General features: G+C 52.8%; 9 protein-coding genes across 9 annotated transcripts; 6 read left to right on the top strand and 3 right to left on the bottom strand.

The window, feature by feature from the left end:
- Positions 1-3,608: 3,608 nt before the first annotated feature.
- Positions 3,609-3,999, top strand: P884DRAFT_205122 (uncharacterized protein; the record flags this gene model as incomplete). The annotated part of the gene is made up of 2 exons (XM_069438627.1): positions 3,609-3,682; positions 3,708-3,999. 2 exons carry the CDS (start codon positions 3,609-3,611, stop codon positions 3,997-3,999), a joined length of 366 nt encoding a protein of 121 aa, XP_069296098.1.
- Positions 4,000-4,562: 563 nt separating this feature from the next.
- On the top strand, positions 4,563-6,374 carry P884DRAFT_205144 (glycoside hydrolase family 6 protein; the record flags this gene model as incomplete). Its single annotated transcript, XM_069438628.1, has 4 exons — positions 4,563-4,654; positions 4,751-5,259; positions 5,347-5,931; positions 6,112-6,374. 4 exons carry the CDS (start codon positions 4,563-4,565, stop codon positions 6,372-6,374), a joined length of 1,449 nt encoding a protein of 482 aa, XP_069296097.1.
- Positions 6,375-6,600: 226 nt separating this feature from the next.
- Positions 6,601-7,579, bottom strand: P884DRAFT_261876 (ThuA-like domain-containing protein). Its single transcript, XM_069441608.1, has one exon. The coding sequence runs from the start codon at positions 7,465-7,467 to the stop codon at positions 6,685-6,687; it is 783 nt and encodes a 260-aa protein (XP_069296096.1). The 5' UTR covers positions 7,468-7,579; the 3' UTR covers positions 6,601-6,684.
- Positions 7,580-9,711: 2,132 nt separating this feature from the next.
- P884DRAFT_331027 (major facilitator superfamily domain-containing protein) lies at positions 9,712-11,568 on the top strand (the record flags this gene model as incomplete). The annotated part of the gene is made up of 5 exons (XM_069445709.1): positions 9,712-10,059; positions 10,135-10,413; positions 10,533-10,592; positions 10,649-10,903; positions 10,981-11,568. 5 exons carry the CDS (start codon positions 9,712-9,714, stop codon positions 11,566-11,568), a joined length of 1,530 nt encoding a protein of 509 aa, XP_069296095.1.
- Positions 11,569-12,779: 1,211 nt separating this feature from the next.
- P884DRAFT_261875 (Bestrophin, RFP-TM, chloride channel-domain-containing protein) lies at positions 12,780-14,817 on the top strand. The gene is made up of 3 exons (XM_069441607.1): positions 12,780-13,211; positions 13,279-13,426; positions 13,494-14,817. The coding sequence occupies exons 1-3, from the start codon at positions 12,969-12,971 to the stop codon at positions 14,645-14,647; spliced, it is 1,545 nt and encodes a 514-aa protein (XP_069296094.1). The 5' UTR covers positions 12,780-12,968; the 3' UTR covers positions 14,648-14,817.
- A 326-nt stretch (positions 14,818-15,143) lies between these two features.
- Positions 15,144-16,122, bottom strand: P884DRAFT_279039 (uncharacterized protein; the record flags this gene model as incomplete). The annotated part of the gene is made up of 5 exons (XM_069443256.1): positions 15,144-15,207; positions 15,303-15,386; positions 15,428-15,781; positions 15,857-15,908; positions 15,996-16,122. The coding sequence occupies 5 exons, from the start codon at positions 16,120-16,122 to the stop codon at positions 15,144-15,146; spliced, it is 681 nt and encodes a 226-aa protein (XP_069296093.1).
- A 1,049-nt stretch (positions 16,123-17,171) lies between these two features.
- P884DRAFT_44247 (Mu homology domain-containing protein) lies at positions 17,172-18,779 on the top strand. The gene is made up of 3 exons (XM_069445896.1): positions 17,172-17,610; positions 17,701-18,670; positions 18,733-18,779. Exons 1-3 carry the CDS (start codon positions 17,274-17,276, stop codon positions 18,737-18,739), a joined length of 1,314 nt encoding a protein of 437 aa, XP_069296092.1. The 5' UTR covers positions 17,172-17,273; the 3' UTR covers positions 18,740-18,779.
- Positions 18,780-20,832: 2,053 nt separating this feature from the next.
- On the bottom strand, positions 20,833-22,426 carry P884DRAFT_286316 (uncharacterized protein). The gene has a single exon (XM_069443824.1). The coding sequence runs from the start codon at positions 22,337-22,339 to the stop codon at positions 21,215-21,217; it is 1,125 nt and encodes a 374-aa protein (XP_069296091.1). The 5' UTR covers positions 22,340-22,426; the 3' UTR covers positions 20,833-21,214.
- A 1,130-nt stretch (positions 22,427-23,556) lies between these two features.
- On the top strand, positions 23,557-24,989 carry P884DRAFT_261870 (uncharacterized protein). Its single transcript, XM_069441606.1, has one exon. It carries the CDS (start codon positions 23,608-23,610, stop codon positions 24,775-24,777), a length of 1,170 nt encoding a protein of 389 aa, XP_069296090.1. The 5' UTR covers positions 23,557-23,607; the 3' UTR covers positions 24,778-24,989.
- The last annotated feature ends 20 nt before the right edge of the window (positions 24,990-25,009 follow it).

Here is a 25,009-nt window from a genome sequence, read left to right as displayed (position 1 = left end):
ATTAGTATATACCCTACTAAACTAATCGTCGTAGTATTATTATCCTACTTAATCTTATAGATAGTAAGCCTATATTAGCGTCTTACCTAGCTCTCGAAATTCTAGATAACTCCTATAATTTAGTCTAGTAACTTTATTATTGGGAGGAAAGGGAAGAGCTTCCTACTATACTTATTAATAATTATAAGTAGCTATCGTGATCTATTAATCGATTTAAAATAGTCGAACAGATCCTAGGCTACTTACTAGAACAGGTATATAGACTTCTACTTAGGCGGTCCTCTCGAAATGACCTTAATAGTATAAATATAAGTATAGCTCTCGTACTTAATATATACCGTTCCCTTAATATAGACGTTTCTAGCGTTATTAATAAGCGCTTTTAACACTTCTAGTCCGAGGTAGCTAGCTCTTAAGTGCTAAAGATCCTTAGGCTCCTCTCTTATAGTAGGTAATACTTATATATATAACCTTCTATCATATATAGCGAATATATTCTATAAGGATATATAAACGTTTATAGTACCTACTTTACTAATTTAAATATAGTCTAGGAGGCTCGAGTAATAGGAAAGTAGCTTATATTTAAGGAAGGTAAGATTATACTTATATTCTAGCTTATAAAGAATAACATTATTTTCTAGTATACCAAAACGTAATAAGTAATCTAAGCTATAATACTAAGTGCCTACCTTAAGTAATAGAGCTTCTAAGATAATATTAATATAGAACCCTTTGATAATAATAATATTCTTAAGTATTAGGTTCTTAGTATATAGTCTATATAACCTATCTAGAACGTTCTCGATTACCTAAGTACCCTTCCTACTAATAGGAAAGGTTATTATACCTACTTTAACAAACTTAGGATCTTCTACCTTAATAAACGTCTTAGGTAAAAGGAACTTCTTATCGTTAACCAAGTAGGTCACTCTATATAAGTCTAGTAGAGTACTTTCCAAAAGAGGATAGTACTATAGAGTAACTATATTAAATGTCCTATAATAAGTCGAGAGCTTACTAAGTAGTTAAGGGCTAATAATTAACGTATTAAGGGAACTAGGGTATCCTACCCTTAACTACCTAGAATAGGATAACTCCCCCTACTTAGTAATAAGTTGATATTTTAATCTAGCCTACTTTGGCTTGTTAAGCTCCTAGCAAATCCTCTTATACTCCTTATTAGAAAGGTATAAGTGTTACTTATTATTATAAATAGCTTACTTAAGTATATAATAATCTACTAGATCTTATAGATATCTTAGATACTTATAAAGATATCTTATATTATACTACTAATTACTATAAGAGTCTTTATATAAGTCTCTACCTCTCTCCTTATTACTTTTCTAAGCTATCGGAAGCGTTAGCGTATAGGTTATCAAGAAGATTCTATACTTCTAAGAGACTCTAGGTTATATATCATTATTAATTAGGATCTCGGCTATTATAATAAGGGAACTAAGCTCTAGAAGTAGCTTTCCTATATTATTAGTAATCTTAATCTTTATCTTCTTATATACTACCTAGGCTAGTAAAATATATATATCGATAGTATTAAGAAAGGTATAAAGTCCTTATATACCCTATACCTCTAAGATATTATATTAGATAGCTTACTAAAAGGTAATATTAAAGTTATAAATCTAATACTATAGATTAACTCCTAAACGTTTAGCTATATTAAGACTAGCTATATATTATATTATAACCATTATATAGAGTATTATAATAGATAGTATAAGTATAGAACAAAGTACCTAGATAATCTCCCTAATAAGGTTAATACCCTTCTTCCTATACGCTTTTATAGCTTTATAGAGTTTAGAATCTATAGTATACACTAGCTAGCGTTATAACTATCCTAACCGCTTACTAATATCTATAGTATATATAATATTCTTATAGAAGGAGTCTTCTAATTACACGAATTTAGCTATAATAGCTTCTTCTAAAGGTATTAGATTACTAGATATCAAGAGCGATAATCCTCCTCCCTAGAGTTACTCCTATAATGCCTAGATAAGGTTATCCCTAGCTTACTCACAAGTTAGGCGCTCTAGAACTTGTAGGTCTGGCTTATAATCGCCGTCGGGGTTGACGAAATCCTATATATTGGCGAATTTAGCCTATGACTATAGTTCGATATACTACGAGTTCTAGGAACTAGGCCCTATAAGGTATATAGAAGTCTCGACTAGGATCTCGGACATAGTAGATATATCATCAAATATATATAGAAGTAGGGTAAGTAAGTTTATAATAGAAGAAGAAGCTACTACTAATATTAAAGATACGTCGGCAGAGGAGTAGTCAAGGCGCCGGGCTTATAACTGCCGAACGTAGTAGGAGCTCTAGGAGCATTGAAAGCAGTCTGTAGTGGGTGGCTGTATGAAGGAAAAGAGTGCCTTGTTAAACTATCTACGAAGGAGACAAAACGACTGATATTTATAGACAAAGGAACTGGCTAATGCGTTGAACAGCCTTATATAGTTGTGGCATGTATGTGGCTAATACTCTTAGAAGCTCCACAGCTTCTGACAGCCAGGCTTACTTGGGGCCGCTTCTAGAGCTTCACATTCCTATCCAACCCGCTGCCGCTGTAAACTGCGAATGGGTTCAGTATTTTTTAATAGAAAACTCCGTTTCCGTATCACCCATTCATACGAACCGCTAATTAGCCTCTTATTCGAGGGGACCGGCTCCTCTGTGCAGAAGATGTCTCCTCTCTCCCAAAGTCACGGGCCAGAGAACTCGAAACTTCTCTCAGTACGAGGGATCCCTCTATTAGAGATCAGTCCAATTTAACTCGAATCGCGACCATACCCTAGTTGATGGCAAATGCAAACCCACCAGTCTAAGATACTTACATCTCAATCATCCGTTCCTCTCACAGTAGTGGAGAGATTGAAGCCAAAAAAAAAGGTCAAGTAACCGACGAGCCCGAGATATTCATCCTACACGCCCAATGCTCGAGCTTGCTCGACGATGCGTCTCGTGGAAAGTTAGCCCCCCCCCCCCCCTCTTCCGGGCAAGTAGCCGAAGCGGGGGCATCAACTGATTAACAGGGTTAAAGGAAGTCTTCACGGTCGGCACACAAGTCGGCTAAGACGTTGAAGATGCCATAATCCATAATATGTATGTACAATAACCGGGCACATACGGTGCAATTGCTAGTCAGCAATTGCGCGTCGCTTTTTGCCACAGAGGGCAATGCAGAACGTCGAATCGACCGAGTCAGTTGCTGTTGGCATCATGACGGCTCTAGGGTCTAACAGAAGAAGGTCAGAGAAAGTATGCCTTAGCTCGAAGCCGCTCAGATGTAATTACGCAACACTCGGCGTTCGAGTTTACGGACGACTACGGCTACAAGATGGGGCTGCTTAAAGTTACCTTAAATAGAAAATAGTGACTTGCTTAAGAGATCATGTCCGCAGGGCTAGCAAGGATGTCGGGTCTTAACTCGACGGATCACCTAGATTTCGTGAAAAGGGAACTCACTCCCCGACAGACCCGCAAGTGAATATGTACTCAATGGAAGCTCTGGAAACAGAGTCCAGAAATGATGTGGTTCTGTGGGAATGCGGCAAGAGACGACGTTGCCGTCAATGCGTGAACATTCCCGCCTCTTCTTCTCTTCTTCCTTCTTCTTCTTTCGGGTCGCGGATGGTTGCCGGCCGGCGTGCGCACGGCTGCGTGTTATCGAGCGTCGGTACGTCTAGCCAACATCCCGTAGACACGACGACCAAGTGTCTCGAGAATGCAACGACGTCTCGGAACCTGGCACGCATCTTCCGCCGCAGGTCGGCAGACGCCGCCCGGGCAATACCACCCATGTCCAGGTCCTTGCCCCGCAGGCAGAGCCGCGCTCTTCCTTTCACGGTTATTCAGGAACGTGGCTTCCGAGATTCTCGCCTATTCTCCCCCAGTCAACCTGCCGACCGTAACCCGGTTCCACCCCCGCGGACTGTCCGCAAAACCTGGTTCGCCCGAGATTAATTATGCTAAGGTTATTTCCGGACTAAGTGCACAACACACAAGCCCCCCTTCCGCCTGGCGCTCTAGAATCTCCTTTCTAACCCGGTTCTTGGGCCCTTCCCTTTCGCGACGCCTCCGCTCCCGTTACCAGGCACCATCCGCAATAGGCAAGGTAGCCAACCGTTTTGAAGCGTGATTCTGCCAAGGACCGCATCCTTGCATTCGCCATCTGGTCAAGGACCCCTCTCTCCCGCTCCATTCTGGTGGCTCTATCGGGACGGCGTTCCCCATGGGTCTCCAGGAGAGTGATGTGCGAGTCTGGAGAGCCGGGGTTGGCGTCACGATGCTGCCCATCTAGGGCCGGCCAGCCCGGCACTGCGCTCCCGTTGATCCGTCTATCCCCGTCAAGAGCACCAGCCCCGGCGTCTCGTGAATTTTCGACTTGCTCGACTTGCTACAGATGATAAAGAGGATGCACGCCGCCCTCGATCGGCCTGTGTGGTTTCTCTCCCTCGTGCCAAACCACTCCCACCTCCCGCCCCGAGATAGTTGCTTGTTTCGCTCCGTGAGAGGGACACACACCAATGGCCAAGAAGCTTTTCATCACCGCCGCCCTTGCGGCTGCCGTGTTGGCGGCCCCCGTCATTGAGGAGCGCCAGAACTGCGGCGCTGTGTGGTAAGAAAGCCCGGTCTGAGTTTCCCATGACTTTCTCATCGAGTAATGGCATAAGGCCCACCCCTTCGACTGACTGTGAGAATCGATCAAATCCAGGACTCAATGCGGCGGCAACGGGTGGCAGGGTCCCACATGCTGCGCCTCGGGCTCGACCTGCGTTGCGCAGAACGAGTGGTACTCTCAGTGCCTGCCCAACAATCAGGTGACGAGTTCCAACACTCCGTCGTCGACTTCCACCTCGCAGCGCAGCAGCAGCACCTCCAGCAGCAGCACCAGGAGCGGCAGCTCCTCCTCCTCCACCACCACGCCCCCTCCCGTCTCCAGCCCCGTGACTAGCATTCCCGGCGGTGCGACCACCACGGCGAGCTACTCTGGCAACCCCTTCTCGGGCGTCCGGCTCTTCGCCAACGACTACTACAGGTCCGAGGTCCACAATCTCGCCATTCCTAGCATGACCGGTACTCTGGCGGCCAAGGCTTCCGCCGTCGCCGAAGTCCCTAGCTTCCAGTGGCTCGACCGGAACGTCACCATCGACACCCTGATGGTCCAGACTCTGTCCCAGATCCGGGCTGCCAATAATGCCGGTGCCAATCCTCCCTATGCTGGTGAGTTACATGGCGGCGACTTGCCTTCTCGTCCCCCACCTTTCTTGACGGGATCGGTTACCTGACCTGGAGGCAAAACAAAACCAGCCCAACTTGTCGTCTACGACCTCCCCGACCGTGACTGCGCCGCCGCTGCGTCCAACGGCGAGTTTTCGATTGCAAACGGCGGCGCCGCCAACTACAGGAGCTACATCGACGCTATCCGCAAGCACATCATTGAGTACTCGGACATCCGGATCATCCTGGTTATCGAGCCCGACTCGATGGCCAACATGGTGACCAACATGAACGTGGCCAAGTGCAGCAACGCCGCGTCGACGTACCACGAGTTGACCGTGTACGCGCTCAAGCAGCTGAACCTGCCCAACGTCGCCATGTATCTCGACGCCGGCCACGCCGGCTGGCTCGGCTGGCCCGCCAACATCCAGCCCGCCGCCGACCTGTTTGCCGGCATCTACAATGACGCCGGCAAGCCGGCTGCCGTCCGCGGCCTGGCCACTAACGTCGCCAACTACAACGCCTGGAGTATCGCTTCGGCCCCGTCGTACACGTCCCCTAACCCTAACTACGACGAGAAGCACTACATCGAGGCCTTCAGCCCGCTCCTGAACGCGGCCGGCTTCCCCGCACGCTTCATTGTCGACACTGGCCGCAACGGCAAACAACCTACCGGTATGGTTTTTTTCTTTTTTTTTCTCTGTTCCCCTCCCCCTTCCCCTTCAGTTGGCGTCCACAAGGTCTCTTAGTCTTGCTTCTTCTCGGACCAACCTTCCCCCACCCCCAAAACGCACCGCCCACAACCGTTCGACTCTATACTCTTGGGAATGGGCGCCGAAACTGACCGTTCGACAGGCCAACAACAGTGGGGTGACTGGTGCAATGTCAAGGGCACTGGCTTTGGCGTGCGCCCGACGGCCAACACGGGCCACGACCTGGTCGATGCCTTTGTCTGGGTCAAGCCCGGCGGCGAGTCCGACGGCACAAGCGACACCAGCGCCGCCCGCTACGACTACCACTGCGGCCTGTCCGATGCCCTGCAGCCTGCTCCGGAGGCTGGACAGTGGTTCCAGGCCTACTTCGAGCAGCTGCTCACCAACGCCAACCCGTCCTTCTAAATCTCGTCATAGAGAGAGAGAGATGGCATGCATGGGCCTGATTGGGTTCATTGACCATGTGGCTCTTCTGGGGGTACATATTTTACCTACCTACCTATAAATAAGGCGGCCTATCGGTCTCTCGCTTCGTTTATTAGGTAACTTGTTCTTGTACATACTTGTTTATACATACAGCAGTTAGAAACCGCTATTCGTTTCGACAAAGCGGAACTTTCCAGAAAAAAAAGGTTGTACATAGTCTTTATGCTTCGATTCTTTGTGCTTTTGGCGCGAGAGCAGCTCAGCCCCTTGCAAATCCCTCAACGGGCGTTCAATTCTCTCCACTCGGGTCCTCAGCCAGCCCAGCCGTCCAGAGTATCCCACCGTGTAGTTGCCCCACGAACCAGTCGTCCTCGTAAGCCTCGTCAAAGTGTCCAAGAGCAGTATAGAAGCAACGGCCTCCGTCAAAAGTCTGGCACCATGCGATCGGGTGGTCCTCCCCGTGCGCCCCGCCCTCGTAGGACTTCTCATCCACGCCAAGGAGCACGTGCAAGCCGTCGGACGTCGCCCGCGGGTGCGCCTTGAAGTTGTACCATTCGTCCTTCCAGACGCGCTCCAGCTGCGCTTGCTTGGGTTCCTGCGGTTCCTGCGGTTCCTGCGCTGGCCGGTTGGCGCCGCCGTCTTGGTCACACGCCCGCAGCGACATGACTGGGTGTTTGGGGTCGAGCAGCTTGACGAGCCCGACCTGGGGTTCCGGATGGTTGTCGAACACGGCACCAATGAGGTGGCCGTACCATTCGGATGACTGCATGGCGAAGCTGGCGCAGTGTACCGCCACGATACCGCCGCCCGCCTGGACGAACCCCCGCAGGGCGCCCAGCTGCGCGCCGTCCAGGAACTCACCCGAGCACTGCAGGAGGACGATGACGCGATACGCCGCGAGGGAGCCGGGGCTGAACACGGCGGGATCCTCGCTGTCGTCCACCGTAAAAGGGTGCCGCCCAGCAGCCGAAGCGGACGCGAGACGGTGCAGAGCCCGGATGCCGGCGGGGATCGAATCGTGCCTGTATGCCGTCGTCCGGCTGAAGACGAGAACCCTGAAGGGGTCGGGCATGATGATTTAATAGTTGCCTGGTTTGGATGCTATCAAGCCAGTTCTGCAGCGGCTTATGATAGAATTTTCTGCCCCTGGACTCCAGAGCGAATCGTCGAGAGGTTGTTTATTTAACTGATAATTAGGCACTTATTATCAACAATTGCCGGGACAACTTCACCCCTTATCGACAACAACAAGGAACAACCATCCGGCGGAAATGGTGCGGGGTAATTAAGTGAATGCTCTAAGTGGAACCCTCGGTTGGTAATTAACTATCCCTAGGTAAGCTCTCCGAAAGTGACGAGTTCAGAAATCGCTTGCTGCCTAGGGAGTCTGGCTGGTTGAGTAACATTATGCAGACCTTGGAAATCGTTGAAGGGGTAAGTCATTAGACACCCCCATTGCCTCATAATAGGATGTAAGTCCATCACTAAAGAGGGAGCCCATGTTCCAAGTAAGCATAATTAATTAGGAAACAGCAGCAGCAAAGTAAGGTATAAAGATAGGTAGGTACCTTAGTCGCCTGTCTAATAGTGTGCGAGGTCTAGTGGATCATCAAACACCATAATAGAGCATGCTTCTCGAAGTTTAGGAAACTTTTGACGTATAATTACTGGACTTGCATAAGAATAAGACGCCTACCACTGTCCCCCTTAGCCTGCATGAAATCTCGGTCCTGAATGCAATTGATAGTCTAAAAATTTATACCTTAAAATTATACATATGAAGGAACCTTTTAAGTATCCCCTTTCTCATCTCGGAGCATCTTGGACAGAAACCCACGGGAATCAAGTGCTTATTATAGCGAGCCGAGTACTAATTAGCAATGCGAAAGCAGGCGGAGAATCTGGAGAGGGCAGGAGTGAAGATCAAGCAGAACGCTCGAGTTCTGACTTTCTTTCTTGCCTCCTCCGAAACAGATTGAGGTATAATTAGTAGATACTAGTGGGAGGAAAGAGACATTGTTGATTCGTTCCACTCTGATTGGACGGACGACTTGGAAGCGTAGCATCAAATGCCTCCAACAGCGTCCCATTACCTATATATTCAAAGTTTCCAAAGCGCAGTCACTCTAGCATGATGTTCAGTGCGTAATGGGATTTATCTGCTCCGTACGCAAGGAGTCTGATTGAACAACTCAGGGAAGCTGGAAGCGGCGCTTGGGAGGCTGGGTTAATATGGGATAAAACTAGACAGAATATTCTGGCCTAAATGTTTCGTAGAAAAGGTTGGACAACCCGGGCCTTATTCTAAGGTAATTCTAGGTAGGTAGGTAAGGTGTCTTCTTCGGGCAACTCTGGCGTTGCCTTTTGTCCACTTAATACGGCTGAACTCTTCCAAGCTGTTGAGATTGCCGGCTTTGTTGTCGAGAACCTCACTATTGATTGTTATTCCTAACGGCTTCCTAACGGCTTCCTAACGGTTCTCGGTCATCGAAGCGGTGAAACGACTACTAGGTGGAACGGCCTATTATCTTAGGTCAGGTAGGTATGTATGTGCCGTAACAGTTCCAAGGTAGTCGACGTTGAACCCCCCACTCTCAACGGTTCGTTGATAATCATCATTGTTCGCCGCGTTTCCCCACGGGCTCGGAGCACACTAATTACTAATTACTTATTACGTACCTGCACACATACTTAGATATATTACTAAGGTAGTGAGTGTAGGTAGGCCGGTTGCCACCAAGGCACCGTAGTGTACGAATTACATATATAGGTGTCACGCACATGATCGCACGGGTGAATTTCACATTTTCAAGTACCGAAACCGTGGATTCGCGATGTCGTGATTGGTATCCTTGTATTGCCAGCCCTCGTTTGGAACTCTGCGTGGGGGGCTGCGGCCCAATGATGTTGAATGAACCGCCATGTCGCAATTCTAGCGGCAATGAAGCCATAAAACATGCACCGAGTTGCACCAGGGTCCAACGTGAACTGTGGGAAGTGCCTGCTGCCCCCTTCCTGTCCAGGACCTTTGGCCGGCGACTTGTCCGCATGCAAGAGCGGCCATGTATATTTAAAGGGAAAGGAAGTGTCACGAAGGAAGATGATGCGCTATAATATATTACTTCTTGTACATAACAGCGTCTAGCCTTGCAAGCCTCGGCCGGCCGTTACTCCCCCGATTTCTAGGTGTCTTCTCTGTCACCATTGGCCGGAGTGCGTCTCCCGTGGAGAGAGAGGCCGGAGGTCGTGGGCTTGGAAACAACGAAATTACTCCAATAACTTTGCTGTCACCTCACCAACCGCCGCCCTCTTCACCATGTCTGCGGAGACACCAAGTAAGCTGGCAGAGGCCGGCGGCCCGGTTCTGCAGACCGAAAATGATTCCAGCGTTGGCGGACTCGACAAGTTGAAGAACGAGCCGGGGCCGTCTTCCGGATCGGAGCTGGAAGAGGTCGAATCCGGGACGGTGGACAGGAAGGCGCTGCTCCGCAAGCTTGACTGGCGGCTACTGCCTGCTGTCGGTATCTTGTATCTTCTTTCGTTCCTCGACCGCAGCAATGTCGGAAACGCTCGCATCGAAGGTCTTGCCGACGACCTCCACATGACCGGGAACCAGTACCTGACCGGGTTGACGCTGTACTTCATCGGTTACGTTCTGTTTGAGGTAACCGGCTGCCGTACTCGACGACGCCGTCTTGTCGGAAACCAAGCTAACAGGAAGCGGACATGTGCGCTCTAGATCCCATGCAACATCGTTCTCAAGAGGACAACGCCTCGGTTTTGGCTGCCCACCTTGACCATCGCGTGGGGTGTTGTAGCCACCCTTATGGGCATCGTCCAGAACCTGACGGGCTTCTTCATTGCCCGTTTCTTCCTGGGTGTGACCGAGTCCGGCCTCTTCCCCGGAGTGGTTTATTACTTCTCCATGTGGTACCAGAGACGGGAAAGGCAGTTCCGCATCTCGCTGTTCTTCGGTTTCGCCGCCCTGGCAGGCTCCTTCGGTGGTATCCTCGCCTACGTGAGTGATCATGCCGTGTTGTTCTTCCTATACACACACATACAGAGAGAGAGAGAGAGAGAGAGAGAGAGAGAGAGAGAGAGAGAGAGGGCGTAACATGCTGACTTTGAATCGGATAGGGAATCGGGAAGATGGCAGGCGTCGTGTGGGAGAATGGCTGGCGATGGATTTTCATCCTCGTGAGTCTGCTCTGGTGCACGCAGTCCAGGAGATTTCCCGATTAACCGAGCTGCAGGAAGGTATTGCCACCGTGGTCGTGGCTATCACCGCCTACTGGTTCATCCACAACTACCCCGAGACGGCTGGGTTCCTCTCGGATAAGGAGCGCAGTTTTATACTACAGCGCCTCGCCGCAGACAGTGACGCAACCCGCGACGAGCGCTTCACATGGGGCAATGTGAACAAGGCGCTACTCGATCCAAAATGTTGGCTGTATGGGTTCAGCTTCCACGTCATGAGTCTTCCGCTGTACACCTTCTCCCTCTTTCTGGTACGTAATCAATCGGCAGCGCGCCCCGGATGTTCTCCTGAACGTATGCTGGCTAACTAAGCCCCGTCACCGTCCAGCCGACAATTATCAAAGATCTCGGCTATGAGGCGGCGAACGCGCAGCTGCTGACGATTCCCCCTTACGCGTTGGCCTTCATCACGACCCTGGCCGTTGCAACGGTCTCGGAGCGGACAGGGCAGCGTGCCCTTCCCCTGATCGGGTCGTCACTGTTTGCCATCATCGGGTACATCATTCTCTTGACAAATTCGGACCCCACAAACCGGCCGGGCGTGTCGTACCTGGGTACATTCTTCGCCGCCGGGGGAATCTATCCGGCGACGGCACTGGCCCTGTCATGGCCTGCCATCAACGTCTCGGGCCAGACAAAGCGAGCCGTTGCCAACGCCATGCAAATCAGCATAGGCAACCTCGGCGCCGTCCTCGGTACACAGCTCTATCGAGCCAACGATGGCCCTCGTTATTTTGTCGGTCACAGCTTCGCCCTGGGATACTTGGTAGGCGAAATTGTCGTCTCATCGGCGCTTTACTTCCTGCTCAAGAGGGAAAACGAGAGGCGGGCAGCAATTAGTCCCGAGGTCAAAGAAGTGGGCGAGTTAGAAGATTGGAGCGGTGATGATGATCCTAGGTGGAGGTTCCAACACTGATGGCGAGGTGAGTGGTGGTGGTGGTGGAAGGAGCCGGAACCCAACAGTTCATGCACACCTTCCTCGGTAGGCTGGTCATTTGTGTAGCTGCCTTGGTCCTAAAGATCTGCCAACTTTGTCACAGTGTGTGTCACAGTGCTTTTGTGCCCAATTTTCCACCTCTAACTCCGGTCAGGGGCCTACGGAGTACACAAGTGTATAGTATAGTGTATGTGTAATTACTTCGTACAGTACGGAGTACACGAAGAAACATCGAGTGTATATAGGTGACCTGTAGGGGGTTTGGTCAGCTCAAGTACAAGGGGTTTGGTCAGGTCACCTAAGAACTGGCAACATCGACTACCCTCCGCAAGCAAGAAGAATGGCTAGTGTACACACTCCGTAGAGTCGCAAAATATTCGCCATACGAACCTTGTCATTTCCGTCGTAGAGTGCGCTGGCGCCAAAGGCCTCTTGTGGATCTACAGAGTACACCCGGGTTACGCCGTTGGGCTAGGCCTCTTGGCGCGGGTGGTGCCGCTCTATTGCCGCGAGCGATCGGGGGACTGGCGCGATCAGCCAACTGGGTTGACAGCACAAATGATAACTAGAAGTGTACCCTACACTACACTAACTCTGGAGCGTAAACTACCGGGTATTCTATCTCGAAGTGTATCCATCGCGCAGCGGAGGGCAGGCTAGACGCGCATGTGTGTTCGGGGCTGTGGCTGCGCAGGACCTTTTCGAGATCGCGCCGCAGACCCCTGCTCATCGCGGAACGGCATCAAAAAAGCGGCATTGTTCTCCGCGGCGGGGATGCAAGAATGGGACCCAGGCGCAGAATGTTTTTTTCCGCACATCCAATCGCAGGATCGGATGAAGATGATGCAGGGGTCCGCGCGACATTTCCGGTGGTCCTCGAATCCGTTCGACGTTCGACACGAGGCCAGGCAACACCCAATGGTCTGGGGTTGGTACTGGGGTCAGGTAAGCTCGCTGCCCCCCAGTTGGACAAGATCTGTTTCAGCAAAAGCTTTCGCAGAGCCTAGAACCACGTGGCGCAGCGACCGTTGGCCCCTGAAACTCGCACCTCTTGAAGAGAACCCCGAGTGCTTGGCAGGGGATACCCGTGTTAGAAAATAGACGCCTTGGTGTCCGTTCCGCGCTTTGAAGGCGACTCACACCATCTTCTCTTTTTTCAACATTATTTTATCTATTTTTCTCTTGTTTCTTCAGTTCTCTTTTACAGTGTCCCTCGTTTGTTCTTTCCCATCCTTGCCCACAGCTATCTTATCATTCCGGCTTCCACTTTTTTCATTGGGTAATTACGGCACCTAATTAAACCGCACCTTCTTTTTCAACTACCGGGTGTCCTTCCCATCAGCGGGAGCAACCGCTCGTCGATCCTTGAAGGCAGCATCATGGCCGAAGAAGGAGGTCACGGTGCTGTTGTAGCCCCGAATGCTCATGCTCCCAGTGCTCCGGGTGGCGGTCATCATGGTCCCGCCGAGAACCTCGTCATCAACACGCAAGGCGCCACGACAAACGGCAACGCTACGAAAAACCCTCCTCGCGAGGAGATCGCTTCCTTGACATCTCCGCGTCTCGTCACGCCGAACCCCTTCAGCCGGAAGAACACGTCTCTGGAGATTGACGATTACTTTGTACGAAACTAACTCGGTCCCCGGTTCTTCCTTTTTCCGCCTGTTATTAACAATCCCTGTGGCATAGACCGGGCCCCGTGACATCCAAAAACACTCGAAATGGCCCATCTTCCTCCAGATGCACGGGAGCATCTTGCCCAAGCTTATCCTCCCACTGCTCGCTGTTGCCATGTGGTCGACCTGGATTACGTGTATTCACGTCTTGGTCACTCCAAGTAAGTTCCAACCTCACCATTTCCTCAGTCTATGGCTCGGATTGTTGACCTGACTCGACGCGAATAGTCAGCATTGGCAGCGTTCTGCTTACCGTTCTCGGTTTTGTGGTCGGTCTGGGGCTCTCGTTCCGCAGTTCCACAGCATACGAACGCTACGCCGAGGGCCGGAAATACTGGGCACAGCTCATCCTGGCAAGTCAGAATCTCGGGCGCACCTTCTGGCTGCACACGGCCGAGCGCAGTGATGTTCCCGAGGATCAGAAGGAGGAATACAAGAGGCGAGACGTGCTCGAGCGGTTGACGGCCATGAACCTGATCGTCGCGTTCTCGGTCGCGCTCAAGCACAGGCTCCGGTTCGAGCCGTACACATGCTACGAGGACATTTCCAGCCTTGTTTCCCACCTCCGCACCTTCGCTCAGGCCGCGACCCAGGAGGACCACGACAATGCTCAGCGAACCCTCAGGCGCCACGGCTTCTTCAAGAGCGTGGGCGAGTACCTCGGCGTCTCCTTCGCCGAGAGCAACCCGCGCAAGGCCGTCAAGAAAGCCGGCCGCCCCCTGGGAAACTTGCCGCTCGAGATCCTCTCGTACCTAGCCAGCTATGTCGACGAACTGGCCCTCTCTGGTCGACTCCCCGTCCCGATGCAGCAGACCAACGCCTACAATAACATTGCCGCCCTCAACGACGTGCTGGTAGGGACGGAGCGCGTGCTGAATACCCCTCTGCCCATCGCCTATTCGATCGCCATTGCGCAAATCACGTGGGTGTACATCCTGGTCTTGCCGTTCCAGCTTCTCGGGACAGTTGGCGATCAGACTTGGATCACGATCCCGGCCACCGTGGTAGCCGCGTATATCATCCTCGGCATCCTCTTCATCGGCCGCGAAATCGAGAACCCCTTCGGACAGGACGTCAATGACCTCCCGCTCGAGGCGTACTGCGCTCAAATCGCGTCCGAGATGGATATCATGGCTAGCCTTCCCAAGCCCAAGAGCAGCGAATGGATGGAATCCAACGATAACCGCGTCCTCTGGCCTCTCTCCAGCTCCGGCTGGCCCGTGTGGATGAGCCGGGACGAAGATAAGATTCGCGAGGCTGTCATCCACAAGGTCGAGGCGACGTTCATCAGCCAGAAGGGCGAGGAGGCGGTATTGAAGGGTCGGTCCAGCTCTGAAAAGTCGGGACATGAGCATTCCAAGAGATCCATGAGCGACGTTTAAGGAGCAGCACCTTTGCGTCTTTGCACGAGAAAACAAAGCAAAAAATAATTAGAGGAAAAACAGGTTTTTGGGCGGCAGGAACTGGCGACTTAGTCACTGAGGATTCGGCTGGCAGGGGTCATTAAAAAATAAGCAGGCGGTCGGGTGGTTAACCTGTGATAGAGTTGCGATTCATCTTTTTAATTTTTTTAATTTTTTTTTATATTTTTATTTTTTTATTTTTTATTTTTTATTTATTTTTTGCTTTTCCGATTTCAAATCCATTCTTCATTAGAAGTCTGTAACGACCGGAGATTTATTCGAAGTCTAGTCTGATCAAGCATGTTATGAATGGACACCCGACATATGCAATGAAAGTTGAAGTCACAGTTGTGAATGCTGCTCATTTCGAGGTTGCTGATGGCCGGGAGACCAACGAATGACCCTATTCGCAGTCCCGCCGTGTTCTGAGACCACTATCTCTGTACACACAAAGACCTCTTTATCGCCCGGCCTGCTACCAAAAAGGCAGAGTCTGATTCAGTTCTCTGATGTCCGAGTCGCCCTCGTACTCGGCTATGCTATGACTGTTTCGTGGCTCACTATCCGTAGACTCTCCTCCGAAGCACAGAGAGTATCACAGTCCCGGTGAAGCAAACACTGGTAACACGCGTACCCGGGCCTTTCCCGATGACACTTGAAGATGAAGCGCCTGGTCAAGAGGAACGTCCGGACCATGATGGCCTCGGACTCACCATCTCTGCCCGAAGAATATCGCCGAACAGGCACCTCCTTCTCTACCCTCCAAGACCGACAACCACCTTCTCCCTCTCGCCCGCCAAATGCCGCACCACATTCCGTGCAAACCGTCGACGCGTGCTCGGTGGCAACAAAGTTGTCCAATGACCTTCTAGTATGTTGCGCTTCTTGGGTATATTAGCGGCAATGTAAGGGACTGGTGTCGCTGTTGCTCGGTGGGTTCTGTCGGGACCGCGGGTAATTAGCTCCAGCCGGAGGTCGTTGAGTCCTCCCGGAGCGACGGAGTGGACGAGGTCTTCCTGACAGGGCCTCTTGGTCGTTGCGGTATCGGCGCCGATTCCGACAGGTGTTGATATTGTTACCCTGAAGTTCTCGGATGCTTCCGTCACCTGCAAACTCGGAGATATTGCAGAGACGGTTCATGTCAGGCATCGCGCCGGTAAGGAGGGCTTCCTCGAGGAGTTTGATGACGCTGCCTTGGAGAAGAATGATATCTGACTCTGAATCTGGGTTTGGGCCACCACTGGAGGCATCATCGGATGTGCCGGTTAATTAGTAACCGTGCTCACTTCCGTCTTACTAGCAGCCAGCCGTGACCCGAGAGACTTACAATCTTCCTGAGCAAACCTGGGACCTAAGTTCGCGAAGTGAGGGTCGTATTCGTTCTGAATCATCTTGCCGCTCTGCTGCAAGGTAGTCCTGAACCCGTCGTCTGCGCTGCCACCCCGTACCTGCATCATCCCCCCCCCCCCCCCCCCTTTCCATTCTTGATCCGTTTCTTTTCTTCCTCGGCTGCACTCAGCCGCTCCTCGAGCTCCTTGATTCTCTTATTTTAACCTCGGTCCAGCTTCTCTTGCCGCCGCTGTTCAATAAGACGGTCGTAGAGATTGATCACAGTTGAGACGAGGGTTGCGAGGACGAATCCTTGCTATGTTCGACGAGGCAGCGTTAGCAACTACGCATATGCAACATCTTGCTTTGTCTCTCTTCGCTGCGCTCTACGTACCCTAAGCTTCTTCTGGTTGATCATCTCGACACAGTCCATGCCAGATGAACGGAAAGACGGGTGCGAGTTTGGTCACCTCGAGGAACTCTCCACCAGCGTCCGAGTGTCTCATCTTGAGCGTTCCGAGTCACCTTTTTCCCTCTTAATAGTTTCCTCGTTTCCTCACAAACCGAGGCAAAAATACTTGGACGAAGAGGGGAGAGAGAAAATATTTTAGTCTGGAAAGACGTGCTACGAAATAAATTTCGAGGCTCATAAGGTTTATGGTTTATCCTCCTCCTCTCGAGAGCTCTCGGCCAAGGGCCGACTTAATTACAAGTTTACAACGAATACCCAAAGTGCTGCCCCATGACATCACCCGACGTTGCTGACTGCTGGTGAATGGACGCCGTGTGCACTTGGTTCAACCAGGGCCGATATGTGATAGCAGCTAAGGTCCGCGGGCTTCCTTAATTTGTGTGACCGGAGGCCACGTGCAGCCGAAACTCCCGATCTTGGGCCGTTTAGCAATGCAGCCGTCAAGAGAGTTCTCAATGTTCCGCCAACCCTCCCAAGTAAGCCGAATGCGTCCCTCTGCTGGTCGGTTTTGGCGGGGCCGGTGCTAGCGGCCCCAGCGTTCAGCGTTCCCGTCAGAGCGCATGGTGAAGGCAAGAATGGCAAGAGTGCTGTGGGTGCAATGGACCCATGCCAACTCGCGTGCAGAGAGGTCGCAACTAACCTTGCTCGGCGCCCCAGTTCTCGCCGCGGATTCTGCCGGCTCCGCACCGCGAGACCCGCTCCTGGACTCCCTACCACCGCGCAAACTGGGCCTTAGCCGCCGCACGCATCATTACGTTCGACCTGCCGACCGGCCGTCCCGTGCGCGACGCGAAGCCCGCCAATATGTTGTCCGGCATCCTCATATTCAATCAGAAAGGCGAGAACCTGATCTTCCGCGCCTTCCGCAATGACTGCCGCCCGCGACTCGCCGACGTGTTCCGCATTCAAGTCATCAGCAACGCCCAGGTCCGCTCGCCCATCCTGACCCTCGGCAGCACCACCTTCAGCCATGTCAAGCACGAGAACATCTACCTGGTTGCCATCACAAAGAGCAATGCCAATGCCGCTCTCGTCTTCGAATTCCTCTACCGCCTGATCCAGCTGGGCCGCGGCTACTTTGGCAAGTTCGACGAGGAAGCCGTCAAGAACAACTTCGTCCTGGTCTATGAGCTCCTGGATGGTTTGTCACCACAACCATGCGTTGCCGGCATTTTTTTTTATTTTTTTTTTCCTTTGCGCGGGCATCCTGCTGACCACCCGCATCGTCCAGAGATCATCGACTTCGGCTATCCCCAAAACACCGAGACCGACACGCTCAAGATGTACATCACGACCGAGGGCGTCAAGTCGGAGCGCGCCATCGAGGACTCGGCCAAGATCACGATGCAGGCGACGGGCGCCCTGTCTTGGAGGAAGGCCGATGTCAAATACCGCAAGAACGAGGCGTTCGTGGACGTCATCGAGGACGTGAACCTTCTCATGAGCGCAACCGGCGCCGTGCTGCGTGCCGACGTCACTGGCCAGATCATCATGCGCGCCTACCTCAGCGGCACCCCCGAGTGCAAGTTCGGCCTAAACGACCGCCTCCTGCTCGACAATGACGGGCTGCTGAGCCTGCCCAGCGGCAACAAGATGGGGAGCAAGGCGACCAAGGCGGCGGCCGGGAGTGTCACGCTCGAGGATTGCCAGTTCCACCAGTGCGTCAAGCTCGGCAAGTTCGACAGCGACCGCATCATCAGCTTCGTCCCGCCCGACGGCGAGTTCGAGCTGATGCGCTACCGCGCCACCGAAAACGTCAACCTGCCCTTCAAGGTCCACGCCATCGTCAACGAGGTCGGCAAGACAAAGGTCGAGTACAGCATCGGCGTGCGCGCGAACTTTGGCTCCAAGCTCTTCGCCACCAACGTCGTCGTCCGCATTCCCACGCCGCTCAATACTGCTAGGATCACGGAGCGTTGCACCCAGGGCAAGGCCAAGTACGAGCCGTCCGAGAACAACATTGTCTGGAAGATTGGCCGCTTCGCCGGCCAGAGCGAGTTCGTCCTGAGCGCAGAGGCCGAGTTGACCAGCATGACCAACCAAAAAGCATGGAGTCGGCCGCCCCTGAGTATGAACTTTAGCCTGTTGATGTTTACGAGCTCTGGTCTGCTGGTGCGCTATCTCAAGGTATTTGAGAAGAGCAACTACTCGAGTGTAAAATGGGTGCGGTACATGACTCGAGCTGGAAGTTATGAGATTAGGTTCGTCATTCCCGTTCCTTTTCATGATTTTGTCCTCGAGTTGCTAACTATAAGATCTCTAGGTTTTAACATCTCAAGTCTGATTTGTTAGCGTTTTAATCCTGCATAGCATCGGCGTTAATGTCTTCAGATTTCGAAAGGTTGCTAGACTAACTTGGGGTTCGTCGAGCTCTTATCCGTCGTATGGACCGAGTCCTCGACCTTCTCGAGGGCGGCAGCTTTCCTCTTGACCATCTTGTCACTTGCTTGACGGTTGACAAGCTCCGCACAACGACTACTGTATTTGAGTTCCTCCCTATGACATGCAAGGCCAAAAGAAAGAGAGGACATTTCGGACCGCAGTGTCTGCCCATGTAATTATACCCCATATTTATGTAATTAAAACATGACCTGTCCCACACATACACCTCACTCTCGCCTCCCGCGCCTATGCCTATGCACGCTCTCACTTTCGCTCCCTAGAGCGGTCAGTCGAATGAACCGATCAATCAATCGATCTTCTGATAGTTAAATCACTGAGATATGCAACGACATTGTTTGGTAGATTGTATTTCATTCCAACCAAGCAACCTATCGCTAAAGCGCGTTTAGAGTATTACCACCACGACCTATACAAACCCTCTACATTTGCGTCCCCTATCTATAAGGCCAATACAAGCCCCTTTACTTGGTCTTAGTTCCTTATCTTCAGCCTGCCAGCCGCAGATTGGTCACTCCGTGACATGACGCTGTTACCCACCATATTACATCTCAAAGACACGAGACTGCTATCTGCTTAGGAAGAAGTGCGGGCTTAGAGTGCCCAGTGTGAAAATAATAGGAACACAACATACAAGGATATTGACTATATACAACGCAATATACAGACAGCGACACCGATATCTATCTGGGCAGATTGAGAGGAATTTACCTCCATGGGAAGAGGATGCATACTAGCAAGGTAGCGACACTTACACAGCCAACAGACACAAGTCTTAAAGAACCAAAACTGTATGTTGTTAAATAGAGAGGAGCTTAGGCTCACAGTGACTAGGGAACACAAGCTGGCAACGGATGCCCTTATGGGAAACAATCCATACTTCCCGGCTATATCTGTCCTGCTCCTTCCCCCTTGTACGCAGTGAAAATCAGAAAACAACACCATAATGGCAGGCGTATTCGGGGATGATACATTGATATTGAACTTAGAGTCATCTTGAGACTTTTGCCTCTCGCTCCTGCAGCCTCTGAGGTCAGGGTTACCACATGGATAAGAATATGAAGGTGCTCCCTCCACATTAGTCGGGAACCCGTCAATGTGCTACTTCTCAACTAAATGACTGAAGGCAATTGCGAGTATGTTAGACAAATGTCGTCCAGCATTTAAGCCTCACGTTCCTGGCTGGCCATGCGCGTAAAGTATTGTCAAGCTTGCACACACACACACACGCACACACACACGCACACACGCATGTACATACACACATACACGCCGAGAAGAAGAAGAAAGAAATAGCACCATCGCTACCAGCACCAACAACAACAACAACAACATGCCTCTAGGGCTGGACGTGTTTAGCGTTATGGTATAATTAGTTTGTAGGCATCTTTTTTGGCCCTGGCAATCGCGTGGCACCAGCACCGCGAATTGGCGGACTCGGCGGGCGCTGAAGGCCGCCGAGGAGAAGGCGCGCCGGGAAGTCGTGGTGGCGCCCAGGTGGCGCGCCAGGAGGCCAAGAGGGACCGCGACCAGCAGCGGGTCGAGGAGGAGCGGCAGCAGAGGAATGAGATAGCGGCGGAGAGAGACCGGTTGCAGAAGGCCCTTCACTCCGTCATTGGGGCAGCTCAGTCGGCACTCTGACCTCGGCCGGGAAGGGGGGTGAGGAGAGAAGAGATGGGAGAGGATGGGGCTGTGGTTAGCCGGATTGGCTTATTAGTAAAGACGAATCTAGCTTTTGTTTTAAGACGACCTATCGTGCTGTAATTAGTGCCATAATTCCGTGTCCAATATCGTAACGGTTCTATCCTCTTTGATACATTGCGTGCTAGACACCTCTAATAGAAGGCTGGGGTACATGCCTCTTGGTGTCACCGGAGGGAGCGAAAGGGCGCATCTATGTCCGCACAGGAGAACAACGAAGCCAAGTTGCCCAAGACAGAATACACGCAATAAACTTTCTTTCCTAGCTTTTGGGATGTGCTTTCCTTTCCCACTTAGGTCTAGGCTCCCTTGCGTTTGCCTAGAGGGGCATTGACATCGTCGTCTTTGCGTTTCGCTAATTGACCACCGCAATTACGTGGCAGCCATGCTTGCCCTCGGTTTATCTTTCCATTCTGAAATCACGGAGCTTCCGTGTTGTGCGGTCATCATGCATAATATGTACAGACTCGGGACAGGAGAGGAGTCACCCACCCCCTGCGTTGCAAGCCTTCGTCCCCAGTTACTGCAGGTACATGCCACGAGAGGGGAAGAGCCACCGTACTGAAGGACGAGGTGTGTCTTCGAGGCCATCAACCGTCAACACAACTGCCCAGATATGCGGTTATGCCCTGCATGGACAATTCTTAGATCCGCGTTTGTCTCTCCGCAGCAGAAAGCGCCTGAGCCGCTTCAGTATTCTTGGTCATTTCGGTGTAGCTTTTAACCGCCGAGAGAGCAGCTCGTGCTCGGACCACCTGTAACGATGCCTCGCAGCTTAGGGGAGACTTGTTGCAAGTGCATTTAGTAGCCCCTGGCACTGCATTGGCTACATCGGGTAGACCAGAGCCGGCAGCTACGGCAGCAAGGGCTCTTTCCGCCTGGATATGACCGGCCGTTGCGGCATGTGCCCGGATAGCGTAAATAACCGCCTGCATTCTGGCCACCCGCCGTACCGCCTCGCAACTTCCATATTTGCTGCGTGTATCGGCGCTTGAGCTTTTGCTAGAATCAGGGTCGGGAAGCTGCTCGGGAAGTTGCTGAGGACCGGAGCGGGTGCTGGCAACGCCGCGGTCGGGGACGCCGTCAGCCGTAGAGTTGGCGAGGCGAGAATACATGTCAGCCCTCCACGTCCCGCCATCCAAGGACGCAGCAGCCACATCGTCGGTGACCTTGGCGACGGCCTCTGCAATGGTAGCAGCGACACTGTCACGTAGCCATGGAACAACCGAAGATAGAGCGTGGTCAATGTTGCTGAGAGCCTTGGGAAGACCTTCGGCAAGAGCAGGCATTGACGCAACCGGTACCGAGGCGAGAGCCTGATCATAGATGGTGACAGAGGGAACCCCTGGCCCTACTTGTACGACCCTGGTCGCAAACTTGATGACAGCGGTAGTTATGGCACTGACAGTGGCTGGTCTCTCGTCTTTCGATACGTTGGCGACGGAGTGGGAAACATGGCTGATCACGGTAGCTACCGCTCTAGCGGCAGCTGGCCCACCGGTGACGCCAGCAACGCATACGGCAGCCTGGGTGCTTGCACGTGTAGCCCGAAAGGGACGGAAGAGTACGTCGTATTCCGGCAGCGCAGTCGACCTGGATTCTTGACTGTATGGTGGAGGCTCTGTGGTCGGGTCAGACTGTGTTTTGGTGGACATGTCGTTCGAAGGGGGATCTCTCGGCTTGATGGCGACGGATTCGGTTTGCATATCCTTGGACCCCCATATATTCCGTTGAAGCCACTTCTGGCATTGCCGTAACGGGTTACCCATTCCAGGTTGGTGGGTGGAAGATGGATGGCCAGTCAGAGCGTTAGGGTTAGAAGCGAATGATTCGGCTGTCAAGAGGAGAAGGACGGACGAAATGGCTTCAAATATCCCACTGCTTGATGAAAAATGTTTTGGAGCACATTAGCCAGTGACGTATGTGTTAGTGCATGCCATGATCATGATCATGCTACGATTTGGGTCTGTTCGCAAACTACGCGGGTATACGGAACTGTGACGCACCCACTGCGAGTGCTGCTGGCGGGATGATATTCCACGGTGCTCGTTACGCCGGCACCGCCACCCCGCGAGGTCGGCCCACAGCTCCGGGACACGGAGGAGACTCCTAGTTGGAGGCAGCGGCACCTGTTAGGTGGAGCGGGGAGTTCCATCCCAACTCTTCCCTGTTGACTTGTCAGCACGGACGAAGCTATTAGGTGCCCACATCTGGCTGCTTTTGTTGTGATATGTGGCCGCTTATACGGCAATAGCCTTTCAACAGGGGCAGGCTGGTGGCACGTCATTAGTTCAGGTATGTGAAGACTGAACTCGATGCTTTAAACATTGCTCCAATGTACGGAGGACATCGCAGCCCGTTCCTTGGGTGGAACCAAATCCAGAACGCCGTACCCGATTTTGCTCAGGTACCTAATAATTACCTATCTTGACTCGCTGCTTGCTTAGCACCCACTTCGAAGCAGCAATTGCTCCCAAGCTACCAAATCGCCTTGGGAGCATGAACCACCAGCAATAAGGCGGCCCGATGTTGCCCTGCGTTTACTCGAGCCACTTACTCACAGATACCGATTGTTCGCCGGAATGATTTTGAGGCTAGAGTATCCGTATCGGCATCTGAACCACGAAGTGGATGGGTTTGGCTCGTCACATGGGGCTTGTCGGCTAATAAGTGGAGAAGAGGTCTCGGGAGCCCCTCCAGTCCCCTAGGTCCCCTCTGTCCCCCACAAAACCCAAGGCCCAGAAGTCCATCGCCAAGACAAACACAATCACGAGATCGGCGACCAGCCCCGAACAAGCAGCAGCAGCAACACCACCGCGCACAACAACCCTGGGCTTTCCGCGCGCCGGCAGGACCGGCCCTACCACCGAGCGCACCGTGGGGGAGTTCTTTGATACGACGGATTTGGAGCCTAGAAATAAGAGGAAGTGGAAACATACCACAAATAACAGGAGGGAAAAAAAACCCCAAAAAAAAAAAAAAAAAAAAAAAAAAAAAAACATTTGGGTCCTCGGCATCATCGAGCTCGAGAAGCACAATGGACTCACCGACACGGCGACGGCGCCCAGCGGTGCACCGCTTCTCGCTGCGCTACCTGCTCGTGGGGCCGGTGCTACTGGCCGTCCTGACTGGCTGCGTGCTCTTTGTGCACGGCGACACAAACATCTACATGCTCTACTCGCAGTGCCACGCCCGCTCCCGGCTGCCGTGGCTCTCACGCCTCCCCGTCCTCGGCGGCCCGGCCTGCTTCCTCGTCAGCTTCTTCCGCGAGGCCGTCGCGTCGGCCCGCGCCGCCGGCCTCATGGCCGCCGTCCTCTCCTTCGTCGCCGGCCTGCTGACCGTCAGCACCGTCGAGGCCGCCCGCATCTGCAACGCCCCCAGCCGGCTCATCGCCTGCCCGACCGCCCCCTGGCTCGTCTTCGACCTGGTCGGCGGCGCCTTCGTCTGGCAGCTCGTCATCATCCCGGCCTTCTTCCGCCGCACCCGCGACATCATCGCCGCCCGGAAGCAGCAGGGCGGCGGCGGCGGCGGCCCCCAACCCCTGTCCGGCCCGACCGACCCCACCTTTGGCGAGGCCATGAGGCATGTCGCCAGCCCCGCCGAGGCCGTGGCCATCCCCGTCGCTGTCGCCCTCGGCTTCGTCCTGCCTGCCCTGCTCATGCTTCTGCTGGCCCGCCCGGCCGCCGTGCTCGTCTGGCTCTTCTTCCCCGTCTGGGTCTCCCTCGTGCGCCGGCTCGCCCGCCGCGCCGCCCTGATGCTGATGGCCCGGCAGGGCTGGAGAAGAAGAGGAAGCAGCGGAAGCAGCGGAAGCAGCCTGCATCTCGAGTCGAGCCGGCCCGCCCTGCTTGCCGTCTACGCCCTGCCCGTCGCCTGCTCCGTCCTGTCGCACGCGCTCTTCATCTGGACCCTGACGCAGCCCGACGACCGCAAGGAGATGACCCGCTCCGCGCTCAAGTTCATCACCATCAACATCTTTTTCGTCGGCCTGACTGTCCTGTACTGGATCCTCGTCGAGGCTGGTTGGAGGGTTGTCCTCGTCATGGTGGTCGCGTCCATCGTGTTAGGCCCGGGCGCCGGTGTCTGCCTCGGCTGGGTTTACCGGGAGAAAGCGGTCGACCTGGACCGGACCGTGACGGTCGTGGCCGTCGGATCCCGAAGGCAGAGCGGAGACGCGGACCCATCTGAGGAAACCCCGCTGTTGCGGTGAACCAGGGAGCGCACAAGCGGGAGGGAAGGGGGGGATTGGGGGGAGGCTTGGCGGATGGAGTTTGAACAAGATCAATAATTCAAGCATGCTCTATGGAGTCATTAATAACGTTATAATGATGTACGAGTACACGAGCCTAAGAGATGCCATCATGACCTCAGTAATGTTGATAGCAAGCACGATCAATATCCTTCATGAGAACCTGCGCGAGGTGGTTGTTGACAACTTGTAC

This window comes from Thermothelomyces heterothallicus (genome assembly GCF_042370625.1).
Source record: "Thermothelomyces heterothallicus CBS 202.75 unplaced genomic scaffold P884_scaffold_18, whole genome shotgun sequence".
Classification (NCBI taxonomy): Eukaryota; Fungi; Ascomycota; class Sordariomycetes; order Sordariales; family Chaetomiaceae; genus Thermothelomyces; species Thermothelomyces heterothallicus.
Note: the sequence above shows the minus strand (reverse complement) of the source record. Positions and strands in the feature narration are given on the sequence as shown.